Source organism: Canis aureus, chromosome 2 (assembly GCF_053574225.1).
Source record: "Canis aureus isolate CA01 chromosome 2, VMU_Caureus_v.1.0, whole genome shotgun sequence".
Taxonomy (NCBI): domain Eukaryota; kingdom Metazoa; phylum Chordata; class Mammalia; order Carnivora; family Canidae; genus Canis; species Canis aureus.
This window is the reverse complement of record NC_135612.1, coordinates 38,672,688-38,688,406: the sequence shown is the minus strand read 5'-3', so window position 1 is coordinate 38,688,406 and position 15,719 is coordinate 38,672,688. Positions and strand designations below refer to the sequence as shown.

Genomic DNA, 15,719 nt, shown 5'->3' with positions numbered 1-15,719 from the left:
GGGGGTGGAGGGACAGGGAAAGGCATGACCTTTTGCTGATAAGGCTGAAGGAAGGGGAACCCAGTAATGACCCCTGGCTTTCTGGCTTGTGGAGCTGGGTGCTTAATGATGCAATTTTGGAAGTGGGATAGCTCAGGAATGGATTCTGGGAGGAAAGTCCAGGCTCCAGGCGCCTGTTAGACTTCCAGGTACAGCAGAGGTGTCTCATTGGACCTTATTAAGGTATCTAAGATAATGGGAATTACTGAGATTGCAGAGGAAAGACTACACATATAAGAGAGAAAGGTGCCCTAGCACTGAGCCCCAAGGAGCCGAGGAGGGGACTGTGGAATAAAGGCCAGTGAGTTGGAAGACAGATGCACTGGTGCAGAAGCAGCGATGGCCCCTCTGCCGGGGACTGTGTGCCCATGGTGGGCTATACCAGATGATGGCTCAAGGGCTTAGAACCCCTCCATTTCCCCTGCCCCAGCCAAGCTATCCAGGCCCTGCCCCTCGCTCCTCCACCCCCTCCCCTCCATACCCCTGCCCCCATCACCCCATCCCAGCCCCAGCCTTCTCAAAGGCGTCCAGGGTCTACCAGGTCTTTATTATGATATTTTTTTTTGTAAAGGAAGGAAAAAGAAAGAAAGAAAAACCTGCTGTAAGGATGACCAAGGTAACCTCTGTACAATCTGGGTGTCATGCTCACCCAGATGCTCACTGTCAGACTGTTCTCTGGACTTTTACATAGATTTAGAGGGTGGGGCCCAAGGATGCGCAGACAGCCAGCACCAACCCCTGTGAGAAGTTTCCTGTGAAGCCCCGAAGTGGTGGAAGCTAGAGGGGTGCAAGGAGTCAGGAGAATTTGACTTTCTGGAACTTGTACACACAGTAGGGATGACCCTTTAGGAGAGTTGCAGGAGGGAGGGGGAGTCTGCAGGGGGACACCCTTGAGAAGGTGGGGCTGGGATGGCATGATGGGAGTCAGGGGTGGAGTTTGGAAGGAGGGGAGTTGAGGGGTGGGGATTGGGGCCAACAACTCCAACTCGTGGTGGAAGAGGAGGTGCAAGCGACAGGGGAAGGCAGGAGGCAGGGCCAAGACAATAGGGAGTGGCTTTTGGCCTGGGCAGATGTGATCAACCTTGGGAAGTGGCTTCCAATATGTAAGAGCTGGTTTACTGTCAGGCAAGTCTCTGTTTACTCAGTGGCCCTGTTTCTTGGGCCAAAATTAACAGTAATTAGAGACTGAACACTGGCCAGGTATTGTGGGCTCATTCTCATTTTCTTTTTAAGGTCAGTTATAATTTTCCTTAGAGAATTAAAACCCCTGGGAACCCTGGGTGATTCAGTGGTTGAGTGTCTGTCTTTGGCTCAGGTCGTGATCCTGGAGTCCTGGGATCGAGTCTTGCATCAGGCTGCCCGCAGGGAGCCTGCTTCTCCCTCTGCCTCTCTCTCTCTCTGTATCTCTAATGAATAAATAAATAAAATCTTTAAAAAAAAAGACAAGAATTAGTTGCCATTATTAACTGAGAGGGAGATTACATCTGAAAAGCTTGACTTCTGGCTTCTCTGGAATGCCCTGGCTACATGGGACACCAGCAGACATCCTTGGACAGTTGCAGGTAGCAGTGGGTCCCCACACATGCCCCTGACCTACCCTTGCCTGGTTTCTGGGAGCACCTATGGGCCTGGCAACTCTCCAAACCCAAGAATCAAATAACTTCCCTGCCAAAGCACTGTGGCAAACCACCCATCTTTGTGTGCACAAGCGTTAAAACTCCACAATTGTTCCTTCTGACTCCACCTGCCACTCACTCACCCCACCATGAGCCCCACCCAACAGGCCATTTTTGAGTGGTTTGGCTGATACTCCTGCTCTGGCCCCTCAGGGAGACTCTTGCAAGACAGACCCTGCCTCACTGGCCCCTACAGCAAAGATAACCAGTAGGAGCCTCAAGTAGGGACCCATTGCATGGCTGCCCTTCAGGCACTAGGCCTCAGTTTCCACATCTGTAAAATGGGGATGACAACATGAGACTCCAATGACAGTGCTTATAAGAGCTTCAAGATCTGATTTCTTTGCTTTATTGATACAGTCCCCAGGAGGTGACAGGGCTGGCCTGCAGGACATGCTTGGGGGGTCATTAGAACCCACGTCCCCTGCTCCCCTGGGCGAGTTCCCTCCTCCCCAGATCCCAGATCTCCAGCCTTGTTCTATCCAGGGACCCTCCCTGGGCCACAGTAACACCATCCTCCAGACCAGAGTCCCGGGAACAGAGTAGGAAGTGATCTATCTATCTTTCTTTCTTTCTTTTTCTTTCTTTCTTTCTTTCTTTCTTTCTTTCTTTCTTTCTTTCTTTTCTTTTCTTTTTTCAAATGAGATATAATTCACACACCCTAAAATTCATCTTTTAAAGGGTGCAGTCAGTAGTCTCTGAACTTCATTCCTATGAATGCCTCACTGATATTCCACTGGAGGAACTCAGCCATTCATGGACGTCTGGGTTGTTGCCATTCCTTGGCTATTGAAAAGAGCACTGCTCTAAAGACATTTTTCTTTTTAGAGGGGATACCTTGAATAAGGCCATGAAAAATGGAAGCAAATTTATTAACTTGATTACTTGTGTTTGTGCTGGGGGCTGCAGAATATTTCCCTTTCATTTCTTACTGTTCATATTGTGTTTTCAATTTTCTTTCCTTTTTAAAATAGATTTTATTTATTTATTCATAAGAAACACAGAGAAAGAGGCAGAGACATAGGAAGAGGGAGAAGCAGGCTCCCTCTGGGGAGCCCTATGTGGGACTCGATCCCAGGACCCCAGGATCACGACCTGAGCCAAAGACAGATGCTCAACCACTAAGCCACCCAGGCTTCCTAGGGTTTTTAATTCTCTAAGGAAAATTATAACTGACCTTAAAGAGAAAATGAGAATGAGCCCACAATACCTGGCCAGTGTTCAGTCTCTAAGCCCAGGGTCTCCCAGCTGCCGTTGGCTCCGCAGGTGGGGGGGTGAGGTCGGCAGCCTCATGGTAACACCTTGGGGTTTTAGTAGCATAACTAACTTTGTAATCTTCCAATAACACAGCTAATTGCCATTCCATCATCTTAGATTTATGCATATTTTGAGCTGTGATTGCAAATAATGGAGTCATAGACAGGTCTTGAATGGTCACTAGTAGTTAAAGTCACAATTACAAAAGATTATCTATATTTTCTACACTTGTAGAAAAAGTTCAATGGACTGAATATTTATGTCCACCCCCCCCCCCATGCTTATATGTTGAAATCCTAACCCAAATGGGAGGGTATTGGGAGGTGGGGCCTTTGGAAGGTGATTAGGTCAGGAGGTTGGAGCCCTCATGAGTGGGATTAGTGCCCTTACAGAATAGACTCCAGAGAGTTCCCTCGCCCCTTCCACCATGTGAGGACACAGTGAGAAGGCAGCCCACTGTGAACCAGGAAGTCCTCACCAGGCACCAAATCTGCAGGTACCTTGATCTTGGACTTCCCAGCCTCCGGACCTGAGATAAATTAGTTTATGAGCCAGCCAGTGCTACAGTGGTATAGCAGCCTGAATATACTAAGACAAAATCTTGCCAGAATTCAGTGTGTGGATTTCATCAAAATTGAGTTTTCCTGTTAAAATGTGAGCACACACCCATTTGTTTCTGGGATGATCATTCTTGATGCAGTCACATCATATAAGATAATGTCTTTAATTCAAAGCGGTGCTGCACAGATGCTGAATACACTTCTCAATGTGCTATCTGCCAGGCTGACCTCACCTTAAGTGAGGGGGATGCCAACCTTCAAATGGAGTGCAGGGTGGGTATTTGCCTTGAGAAAGTGACAATAGTCAAATAGGAGGACAAACAAAAGCAAAACCAAAGAAAAGGAGAGCCCATCAGAGTAATTCTGCTACTTAATTATACAGCTGGGCCAGCCGCATAGGTAGGAGCTGGGCTTAGGCTACTATGTCTTTGATATTTGTTCTTCATTTTTACTGTTGATAGGAAAGACCTTCAGGTCTCACAGATGCAGCAAGAGACCCCGGACCCAGATCAATATTTTGATGTCCTGGAATGAAGGCCTAGTGGGACCAACTCACACACGCTCTTTCTTGGACTATTTGAAGGAGGAGAGGAAACAAAAATGGGCCACATGTTGGGTTATCCAATTCTCCCACTCCCAGACAGCTGTGCTGCTCATGAATGAGGACCAATGCACAAGGAACATAAATGGTTTGTACTCCAGCTCCTGGCTCTCCAGTGAGCCTGAAAACACAGGGTGAACTGTCAGGAGCTCAGGGTTGGCAGGGGTGATGAAGAGAGAAAAGAAGAGGTAGCTAAGGTCAGCTTCTAGCCCCTGCTCCTGGTAAAGCCATCTGAGCAGAAAGCTCCGCAAGTCACATGCCCATCTGGATCTCAGATGCTTCTGCTCCCCATTTACAGAATCACATAAAGGTAAGCCAGACAGGCACTTCTAAACACAAGCTGTGCTTCACAGATGTGAGTGGCCTCTCTTCCTCATTATAGAATGGGACCCAGGGGTGGCCCATGTTTTTTTTTTTTGGCAGGGGGGAATCATGCTTTTGAAGGAGGATGCTTTGCTCTGTAGATAGGGGAAGCCACAGTTTCTGCATGCCGGGACCTGTACCACCTTACATACCTCTTCCCCCTCCAGTGCCAGAGACTGGATGTTCAGGTCAGGGTTGCCACTGCTCCCAGAATGGGCCAGTAGGAGCTCCCTATCTCTTCCCCTCGAGCCCTGCTTCTCAAAAGAACCTGGCCCAGAAACTTACTTCTAGAAGGCGGTCCATAGGGTCTGTGCCAGTCTTCCTCAAAGTATGCAGGGTAGATGGTTAAAAATGAAGATATCTGGCAACTATAGGACACAAGGAAATATTTGCAAATCACAAATCTGATAAATAATTAACATCCAGGGTTCCTGGGTGGCTCCGTAGGTCCTGGGTGTCCAACTCTTGGTTTTGACTCAGGTCATGATCCAGGGTCATGGGATCGAGTACCAAGTTGGGGCCTGTAGTCTCTGGGGAGTCTTCTTAAGATTCTCTCTCCCTCTCCCTCTGCCCCTCCTGCTCATGCTGTTTTTCTCTCTCTCTAATAAATAAATAAATCCTAAAAAAAAAAAAAAAAAAGAATCAACATCTGGAATATTAAGCCTTACGGCTTAACAATGACAAAAGCAACAACAAGAGGAAACATCCTGATTTAAAGATGGGCAAAGCACTAGAATCACCATTTTCCAAAGAAGACCTACAGATGGCCAACAAACACAGGAAAAGATGCTTAATATCACTAATCATTAGGGAAATGCAAATCAAAACCACAGTGAGATATCACCTCATACCATTAGGGTAGCTACTATTAAAAAACTATAGGAAATAACAAATGTTGGTGAGGATGGGGCAGTATCTGAACCCTTGTGCACTATGGGTGGGATTTTAAAATGGAGCAGAAAACAGTATAGTAGTTCTCCAAAAATTAAAATTAGAATTATCATATGATTCAGTAATTCCACTTCTAAGCATATGCCCCAAAGAATTGAAAAGAGGGTCTCAAAGAGATATTTGTACATCCATGTTCACAGCAGCATTATTCAAAATAGCCAAACAGTGGAAGCAACCTAAGTGTCCCTCTACAGAGGAATGTGTAAACAAAATGTGTTCTGTCCATACAATGGAATATTATGGGTCTTAGAAAGGAAGGAAATCCTGACACCTGCTACAATGTGGATGAATCTTGAGGACATTATGCTGAGTGAAACAAGCCAGTCACAAAGGCCAAATACTTATATGAAGTACCTAAAACAATCCAATTCATAGACACAGACAGTTAGAAGGGTGGCTGCCAGGGGCTGAAGAGGGGAAATGGGAAGTTCATATTTCATGGGTAGAGTTTCAGTTTTTCCATCCTCTGGAGAAGATGATGATGATGGCCAGACAGCAAAATAAATGTACTCAGGGACAGTGGACTGTATTTTTAAAAATGGCGAGGTTGGTATATTTTATGCTGTGTGTAATGTTTATGTTATTATAATTAAACATAATTTTAAAGAATGAAGGTACCTGGGTTACATGCCAGGACTTGGAATCAGAATCAGGGTGTGAGAATCTGTATTTTAACAAGCTTTTGAGATCCACTGCCTATGCTGCACTCAGCTTCCTGCTACTCTGAGTCCTTCCAACCAGACCTCTCAAGGAACTACAATTCCTGGTATAGGGGAGTAAGTCAGAGGGGGCGCCTTTGATGGCAGCACTGGTGCCTGGACACCCAGGGAGGGAGTCAGAGCTCGGAAGCTGCAGAGAGGGCATAGGGCTATTGGGTCTGCTGTGCCTTTCTTGGGTGATGGGCAGGGCCAGGGTTAGGGAGAGGCCAGTAAGGGATGACCAAAATTTAGTACCTGAGATAAATAACATTTCATACAAGATTAAAAAAACTCAAGTCAGTACAAAGAATCCATTGTGAGCACAATATCAAAACTTTAAAGACAGGCTGCTTGTTTCATGACCTTGCATCATTGTGTGAAGGTTGTTTCCCATCAGCTTACAGCTCTTGGGTTGTGCAGCCAGCCATCCCCGCTGGGCGGTGTACAAGGATTTACAGTGGTGTGCCAGCACGCTGAGCAGTGTGAGACTTTCATATAGTTCATGGGTTTTTGACTGCAGAGTTCTTATTCACTTTTCCCAAACAGGTTAAAACATGTGAGGATATTTTGGTAAGTGTATATAGGGCACTCATTGTTCCTTCTCTCACAAACTCCAGTATGGCTCAGCATGGTGTCCACAATAGGTCACTGGTAACCATGGCAGGTTGGCTCTCCGAGGCCCACGCCTCTGCCACAGGACGGTGGGGAAGCCTGTGTTGAGTGTGGCAGAAGACTTCAGCTTCCTCCATTTTGACCTTAGTCTGTATTTTCTAACTAGTTAAATTCTTTCCAGCTTATCTCTTAACTCAGACCAAAGACCTGGTGGGCCAAGCATCCCTTAATGGGAACCACAATAAGGACTGGCCTGACACCAGCAAGACTCCACGTGATTGACCCGAAGAGAGTGATCAACCTGACCTTTACTCCCATCACACATAGCCACCGACCTTTGTCCCACATTCTCCTTATATGAACCGAGAAGTATTTTCAGCACTTGGGAGACAGTCTTTGAGGTGGTTGTCTGCTGTCTTCCCAGTGTTGGTATCACTGAAATAAATTCCTTTCTTGTTTTGTCACCACTCGTCTCCCTGCCTTTAGATTTTGTCAGTGGTGAGTGGCCAAACGTGGTTTGTTTGGAAGCCCCAGAGCCAGCTGCTCTTGCACCCCTGTGCCCGGGCTACAAGGGGGCCTGGGATCATAATGAGAAGACACATTCTAGAGGGCACAGTGGATGGGTGCTGGGTGGCCTGGGAGTCACCATCTAACATGTTCACCCTGTAACATGAAGAGGCATGGAGGCCACTGGCGTGGGTGATGATCCACCACGGGGTGGAGAACTTCAGCTATAGGGCCCCATATTCATCTCTCTGAGACCTGAAACTTGACTTGGAGTTCACAGTTTCTCTAGTCTTTTCCTTAAAGAGATGGGCCCAAAACCTTTGTGCCTGGAGCATAGAGTAGGGGTGAGGATGGCCATTTCCACGGGCCTGTGGAGGGGGTGGGGATGGTGTGGGTTTTTTCCCCTTTGCTTAGAATTATAAACAAACCAACAATCATCCCTAAATTAATATGGGCTCAATGCAACAAATTAAGAAGATTTAGATATGGCTAAATTAAAAAGTGATTTTCCCTCCTTCTGCCCCCAACCCCTTTCTTCCAGCAGTAACCCTTCAGACATTTCCTTCTGGTTTATTCAAACACACACACTCTTGTAAAGAACTTTGTAAAAATGACAGTTCAGTGATATTTGTGGGCATCGTTCTGAGCCATTTTGAAATAGGAATACTAGAGAGGTGCCACGAAAGACTACTTGTATCCTGCTAGGACTTGCACCCCCTCCTTTACACATGCCTTAATGTATGTCCTCCTTGTAAAGGTCAAGGAGCTAATGATTTCTTTGGAGACTTCCAGCACAATAGATAACATGCAAGGAATAATCCGGTGAGGTCAGCATATACATTTTCCAAGAACACCTTGCCACCGAAACCCCTGGCTCCAGGGCATACATGACTTATGGAGGTCAAACCTTGTTTTGACCAGAGCCTGAGAGGACATGTACACCAGATCATAATCCTCAATAAAAACCCCAGACTTCGAGCAAAGCCGAGATGCACTCTCCTTTCCTTTCTGAGTCTCCCAGACACTGTATCTGCTCTATGTCTTCAATGAACTCTACTCTCACTTTCTTCTTGGCTTGCATTAATAGAGGTCTTTTGACCTCTATTCTGGGTACTTGGACCCGGCCAGCCTGTATCAATTGCACAGAGAGCTTCCTCACCATTTAACCAATAGACATGGTATCCCACCCTGTGACCTCCTGGGCATATTCCACATGGAGTCACACCCTGAAAAGAATCTTTCCAGTGGGCTTGCACTGGTGCCTGAAAGTTTTCCTATTAAAGCCATTTCTTTGGGTTAAGGCTTTGAAGGTGGTCCCTAAAATAAAAATACAATCAAAGGCATGGTGAAAGGAAAAGGACTCCGGATGCGGACATATCTGTCAGCTCCTAGATTCACCGTTTTTTATGTTTATGACTCTGGCCAAGTTATTTACCTTTCCTGAGCCTCGATTATCTTGCCTGTTAGGTGGGATTGTTTTTTGTTTGTTTGTTTTATTTTTTTAAGGTGGGATTGTTGTATGGATTAAATACAATTCAGTGTGAAAAACCTCAAGCCCATTGTCTGACAGAGATTGGTATTCAATAAAAGTTATTGAGTTTCTTAAAGAACATGAACTGAATGAAGTGTAACCAGGATAAGATTTCAGCTTCCCTTTAAAAGTCCAGGATCTAAAATTTGTATTCTATCACTCCGAAGTAAACTTGTTAGTGTCATGTTTTAGTTTTCTCAGTTACTGGAATGCATTGTCACACTTAAAAATGTTGAGGTACCCTAAAATGTGAGGCATTTGATAACATTTTACTTCATAGTAGAGTTAATTGTATCTAGATTGTAGAAAACCAGCTACTGGAGTTCAGTCACTTAAGAACTTAGAAATTCAGCAAGGTTGGGTGAAGAGGGAACATTATAGCACTGGAGAGTAAACCCAGAGTTTGAAGAGGTGCAATGGGAAATAATGTAATGAGAGGAAGGACTCCTTCGGACTGGAGTGTAGGGTAAGCTTTCTTTATAGTCTGAAAATGTCTTGGAGGTTTTGCTAAGTGTCATTCCAGTAACATTGCCTAATGAAGGGAATACTAAAAGATGACAGTTTGAAGTTTATGATAAACAGGATGAAAAGCAAAGAGCTCTTGAGAAATGAGTGGTAACCTACAACAAATTGTGAATTTTAACAGTATTCGGGTGACAACTATCAAATTCTTGGCTTTGGAAAGCTGGCAAATGCTTAATACTGGTATATTTGAGATATTGCTATGTGGATTTTGACCATTTGAGTATTCTTCAAAGACTCTATTTGATCCTAAAACTTCTGCTTTATGAAAGGGAAATCCATTTCTCAAGCTGCTTTGAAGTGTGGCAGGAAGCATACAGGACACTTTGTAATTTATGATAATGCTAAGTGAAATGTCTTACCAACTTCTGTAGAAAGCGACTGCAATGGAAAAATCTCCATTTAGTTCTAAACTAGGTAAAATGGTCTCAACAGTACCACCAGGGGCACTGATGAGTCCTATAAATTAGAAACTAATATAATAAAAGAATTTCACAACTTAAAAAAAAAAAAAAGTCCAGGATCTGTCAGGTAAGGTTGGTGGACATTGGAACACATTGTTTCTAATTCCCAGGTCCATGGCAGAGGAAGCAGGAGGCCAGTGAGATGGCAGGGCTGAGAGTCAAGCCCTGGCCTATCTGTCTCCGAGATCAGGGATAATTGATGAGAAAGAGACCCTTCCCTCTCAAACTCACAGCTCAGTCATCAGTCCTAGCAATGTCAGACATAAATCTTGGTTTGCTTTATTCCAGGGCTGTCTTTACCAGTATTCTCCCTTTCATCTTTGTAGCAGCTCTGTGCTGACAATATTATCATCCATGCTAAATCAGGTTCCTGGGGCTCCTGGGGACCAGTGTGAATGCATTAATCAGCAAGCACCTCTCATATTTTAGCACTGTTTGTGCGACAGATTGACCAGTTTGCAATAGTCAGCTCCAAGAGCCTGAGAGCCAGGATGGGACAGGTTTCTTTAGCTACAATGCAAAGGGAAGTTACTCAAATGAGAGGGCTAAGTGTTATTAGCAGAAGGGAGGTTGGGGAGGGACATAAGCAGAGAAGGAATGCATTTTGTTTTGCAGAACCAACAGATCTGGCCAAGGAGACCCCCACCACGTGTTTCACCTGAGAGTCTCTTGTTAGATAGGTCTTGCTTGATAGCCCCTTACGTGAGCCCCTTTGAGCCAGACTGGTTCTGAGACCCTGCCTAGAAGCCCTCTGGAGTCATCCTGAAGTTACCTCTAGCTCATTATGATACAAAGATCTCCTCCTATGTGTGGAGTTTTCCACCACTTTTCAAGTATACAATGTGTGCACTAGCATGCTGACACATTGGGAATGCACAATTGAACCTAAGTGCCTAAGTGATAGGATATGTCTACGTTCCTTAATGTATATGCATGCTCCCTCCCGTACTCCCCAGTACACTGAATAAAAGCTTCCTGTACTGACCCCACAGGAAACAGTGCTTTGAGAGCTACCTCCCTGTCTTCTTACTTGTGACAAATAATAAAAAGTTCTTGGCTTTCAACAAAGACTTTCCTGCAGGGGACCAGTCTTGGGAGCAGCAAGGAATGCACCTGGCAGGAGGGGCCTGGGATGGGAGTGGCTGTGAAGAGACACGTGGGGGCTGGTTGTAGAGGAGGGGGCATGGCTGAGTATGGGGTTCACATTTGCTATCTTCCTCTAGGGCTGTCCCAACTAATGTGGTGTGTAGTGACCGTGACTCAGGCCAGTGTCTGAACTGTTCTTCCTGTATTTATAGATGAGAGTTCCCACATACAACTCAGTATTTAAAACTTGGGAGGGTTAAATCAGAGAAAATATATCTTCAGAAGTTCAGTGGGGCCTCTGTAGCCCCTAGTGACCTTGTAGGATGTGAAAGAAAGCCAGTATTCATGTATTTCACACTCGTAGTTTATGAAGCACCTTTACCTGGTAGGTTGTGCTAGGTCCAGGTGAAGTGAGCACACTCAGCCCTCAGGAGTTCTCAGGTGGTCACAGTGGCACTGTAAAGGTGTGTACAGTGTGGAGGGCCAGGATAGGAACAAGTACTTCTCTTTAGGGAGGAACTTGCGAGATGAAGAAGGCAGGGAGGGGCATTTGGCTTATCCTTGAAGCCTGAGTAGAAATTAGCTGGGTGCAGCGGTGGAGGGAAAAGAGTCCCTTGAAGAGGGAACAGCAGGAACAAGGCAGAGCACCTGATCCCATTTCTCACTGAGGTCGCGGTCACTGTCACACAGAACTGAGATGCCATGGTCATTGGGGGACAGAGGTCTACAGAGAGCACCTGCTCCCTCCCTGTGGTTCTAAAGATGAGGACACTGAGAGGTGAGGGGTTAGGGCTCTGGATGGTGAATGGACATCAAGAGAGGAGACCACATCGTGGTGAAGCCACCAGTCCAGGCTATCCTCATGCCAGGTGGCTGGACCTGACTCCTACACACAGCTGTGTCCCTCCTCACACATCTGTCTCCTCTGGATCATTCCAAATGTTTTCTCCAAAATGGGCAGATGCTTCTGAGCTTCTTCCTTAAAGAGGAGAGAAAACCTTTTGGCATTGTCTGGGGAAGCAGGGCAGCCATGTGCTTGAGTCCAGCAATTCTACCCTAAATTTGTTCATGCATGTGTGGACCAGGAGACCCCACACACATGTTCACATGGCACCAATTATGAGAAGTCCAAGAAACAGCAACCCAGCTGCCCAGCTGCAGTAGGACCTGTAAGTGTATCACCACATATTCACCCGAGAGAACATGATATGGTCACGGAAATAGACAAACCACACCTTCTGAATGGCTCTTAAAACACAATACAGAGCAAAAGAAACGAGTCCCCAAGGACAAACACTGTGCGAGTCTATTTATATGAAGCTCAAAAGCAGACACAGCTAAACAATGTATTGTTGAGGGATACAGATGCAGTTCAAAATGAAGCAATAGCACAGTTCTCAAAGAGTGCACAAAAAACCTGCTATAGCTAATAAATTTAGCAAAAGTGCACACTACAAGATCATTACACAAAAATTGGTTGTGTTTCCAAACACCAGCAGTGAAGAACCCAGAAAGGAAATTAAGAAAAAAAATCTAATTTATAATAACTTCAAAAAGAAGAAAATATCTGGGAATAAGTGAGGTGAAAGATCTGCATGCCGAAAAGTATAAGACATTACTGAAAGAAGATAGAAGACATGGCTAAATGCAAAGACCTCATGTCCATGGTCTGGGGATGGATGACTGCCCCAGTCTTCCCCTGCCCTCATCACCAGCTCCTTGATTGGGAACTTGGGGTTTGCCACAAGGGACCTTCCTAGTCCAGCCAGCATCACTTGGCTGGCTTGCTGAGGAGGGCAAGCAAGTTGGGAAGCCACTGTGCATAGGGCCTCCCTGACATGACTCGAGAGCCCAGTCTGTCTTCCCTGGCTGGGAGGATGCAGCCCAGTGCCCACGGAAGAGAGGATTGAAAGACCAGGGCTGACCTCATGCCTGCCTGGCTTCCATGGGGGGCACCCTCTCCTTTTCAGTGGTCTTTTGCCACGCTCTATGTCCCTATCCCAAGGACTTCCTCTATCAGGACTCCCAGGACCTGGGAAGGTGCCCCACACTGCTGGCGGCATGTGCAAACAAGGACTGTGTCTTTCAGGGACTGTGATGACTGTGTCTTTCAGGGACTGTGATGTCCAAACAAGGACTGTGTCTTTCAGGGACTGTGATGACTGTGATGACTGCTGGGTGGGGAAGGACACTGGGTGACATGCCAGTGGAGTGAGGTGGGTGCAGCTCAACGTGATACTTGAGGCAGCCAGCTCAGGAGCCAGACTGCTAGGGCTGGTCCTCGCTCCTCTGCTCCTTTGCTGTGACAACACTTAATAGACAATATCATACAAACAGAAAATAGTGTAATAGTAATTGTACAAAAAATCAAGTTTGGGTCTTTGTGGAGAGTTTTCTGCTGACCTCCGACAAGGTATGTGTGGAGCTCTGCTCATCTGCCTCTCTGAGCCTGCTCTGCTGAAGGTAAAGCAGGTCACTCACCTAGGCACCCTCCCTCCAACCAGATATGGGCTGGAACCACCAACATTTGAGCCGTAGAATCAGGCATTTAAGAGGGGTTAGCCTGGGGCAACTGGGTGGCTCAGTCTGTTAAGTATCTGCCTTCAATCGGGTCATGATCCTGGTGTCCTGGGATCGAGCCCTGCACTGGGCTCCCTGCTCAGTGGGGAGCCTGTTTTTCCCTCTCTCTCTGACCCTCCCCCTACTCATGCTTTCACTTGCAGACCCCCAAAATGAATAACTAAAAAAAATCTTAAAAAAAAAAACAGATCTTGATATGCAAAAGTCTAGAGCTATGTTGTCCAACATGGTAGCCACTGGCTCTATGTGGCTATTAAACACTTGAAATCTGGCCAATCTTAACTGAGATGTGCTGTGAGTTCAAGTATAAGACAGCAAACTGTCTTTTTTTATGTCTGACATTAGAGCCAAAAAAGGGGGGGCATAGTATTTGGTTGGACTTTGAAGTAACAAGAAAAAAGAATGTAAAATATGTCACTGATAAGTTTTTTTATAACTACATGTTGAAATGATAATAGTCGGGATATATTGAGTTAAATAAGTTCTAAAATTAATTTCACTTATTTCAACATGGCTTTACTTTTTTTTAACATGGCTGCTCTATAATTTAAAATTATGTCAATTGCTCAGGCATGACTGGGTGGCACTAGTTTAGAATGATAGACATCAAACCACCAAGTGTGCTCAGAAGTGGGGGAAGGGGAGAAGTGTGTAGAACAGGACCTTCCCTTAGCTTTTCTGCATGGTTATACAACTTCACATATTTGTGTATAGCCTCCCCAACAATTAACAGAAAAAGGATTTATTGCCATGATTCCTGGCCACAATGCTTTCCACCTCACCATGCTTGACATATTTGCCCTCCCCGATGCCCTATCTCTAGGGAGGGCCTGTGGCTCATGGAGAGAGGCCACCTGCCATTTCAACATTAATTTTACATTGGGGCATATCAAGCATGACCAGCCCTTAAGGAATGGATGCAGGGCATGTTGTCTGCCTGCCACATTCATGCAGAGAGCAGACCAGGAAGGGTGAGAGCCAGAAGCAGTGGGGGAGGGTGGGGAGGCACACAACAACAAGAAGGCCCTGGCAGCCAGGAAGGGGAGTGCAACTAGCTTGTTTTCTTAAAGCCATCTCTAGCATTGGAAATGCATTCTTCTCTCTGATGTGGATAGCAATTGAGGGCACAGTTTCTGGAAAAGAGCAAGATAAATTCTAGTAAGTATTTTCTGTGGGAGCCTGGGAAAATTGCTCCTGTATGTGATGCGTGTCTGGGGCAGTGAACCAACCATTTCCTGGACACTGGTGCTCCCAGTGGATGCTCTAATTCATTCACTGATTGCAGAGTCTAACAGAGCTAGAGAATGAGGGGGCATCACATTCCCTGATGGCCTGGGTTCCTTTGCACATCAACATGTCTCTGGCTACTGCTTTTTTAATGGGGGTATTAAGATGTTGAACCCCATTAACCTCTAGGTCATGGAAGAGAATCAGGGAGTGGGTCCCATTATTCTCCTGGATGAGGACTTCTATTTTCCCAGATCCAGAATTCACACACGCACACACACACACACACACACACTATAAGACATCTTGAAAACATTTTCAACCAAAGCAAAAGAGAGATTTCTAAAAATATTAAATGCTCCCAGTACACGGGTTTTAAGTTAATAGAAAGTATGTTTTATTTTAACTTAGTTCAGAATGAAGATGACTAGCCACTTAAAATGCCTGAATGTCATTCTATTTCTTGTACTTAACAACTTTGCAAAGCAAATAAATGAGAATGCAAAGAGCCAAACCAAACAAAATTCCAGACTTCTCCTAGAAAAAGTCCAATAAAACACAAACAATTACATTAAACACATTCAGCATAAGTTGATGTTTTCGATTACATTTTCTGGGGCCTGAGACACATTGTAGGCAGTGGCCAATTTATGCTATAAATACCATTGCAAAAGCCATGAATTAAAACTGCTATTAGATAGTGTACAGAATGATAGTTGGAGAAGATTGCCAAAGACAATCCTTCCTTAAAGTCAAACCTCTGTAAAGTCTACTCCCAGAGAGACTGGTGTCCTTTCTAAATTCCTCTCTAAATATTTAATTCAGACAAAGCAAATTGTCTCATTTTATTTACTTATTTGAGAGAGAGAGAGAGCCCACACAAGCGGGGGGTGGGGGGACAGAGGGAGAGGGAGAAGCAGACTCCCTGCTGAGCAGGGAACCTGACACATGGGGAGCTCCACTCCAGCACCCTAAGATCATGACCTGAGCTGATGGCAGACATAACCAACTGAGTCACCCAGGCACCCCTCTATTTCTGCTAATT

At 45.4% G+C, this 15,719-nt stretch overlaps 1 protein-coding gene across 1 annotated transcript in view; it reads right to left on the bottom strand.

The window, feature by feature from the left end:
- Nucleotides 1-15,719, bottom strand: part of TRPM1 (transient receptor potential cation channel subfamily M member 1) — a 123,630-nt gene that overhangs the window by 82,902 nt on the left and 25,009 nt on the right. Inside the window, exon 3 of the mRNA XM_077858333.1 lies at nucleotides 689-816. Coding sequence (XP_077714459.1) covers nucleotides 689-816 — 128 coding nt within the window. The remainder of the gene's footprint in view (nucleotides 1-688; nucleotides 817-15,719) is intronic.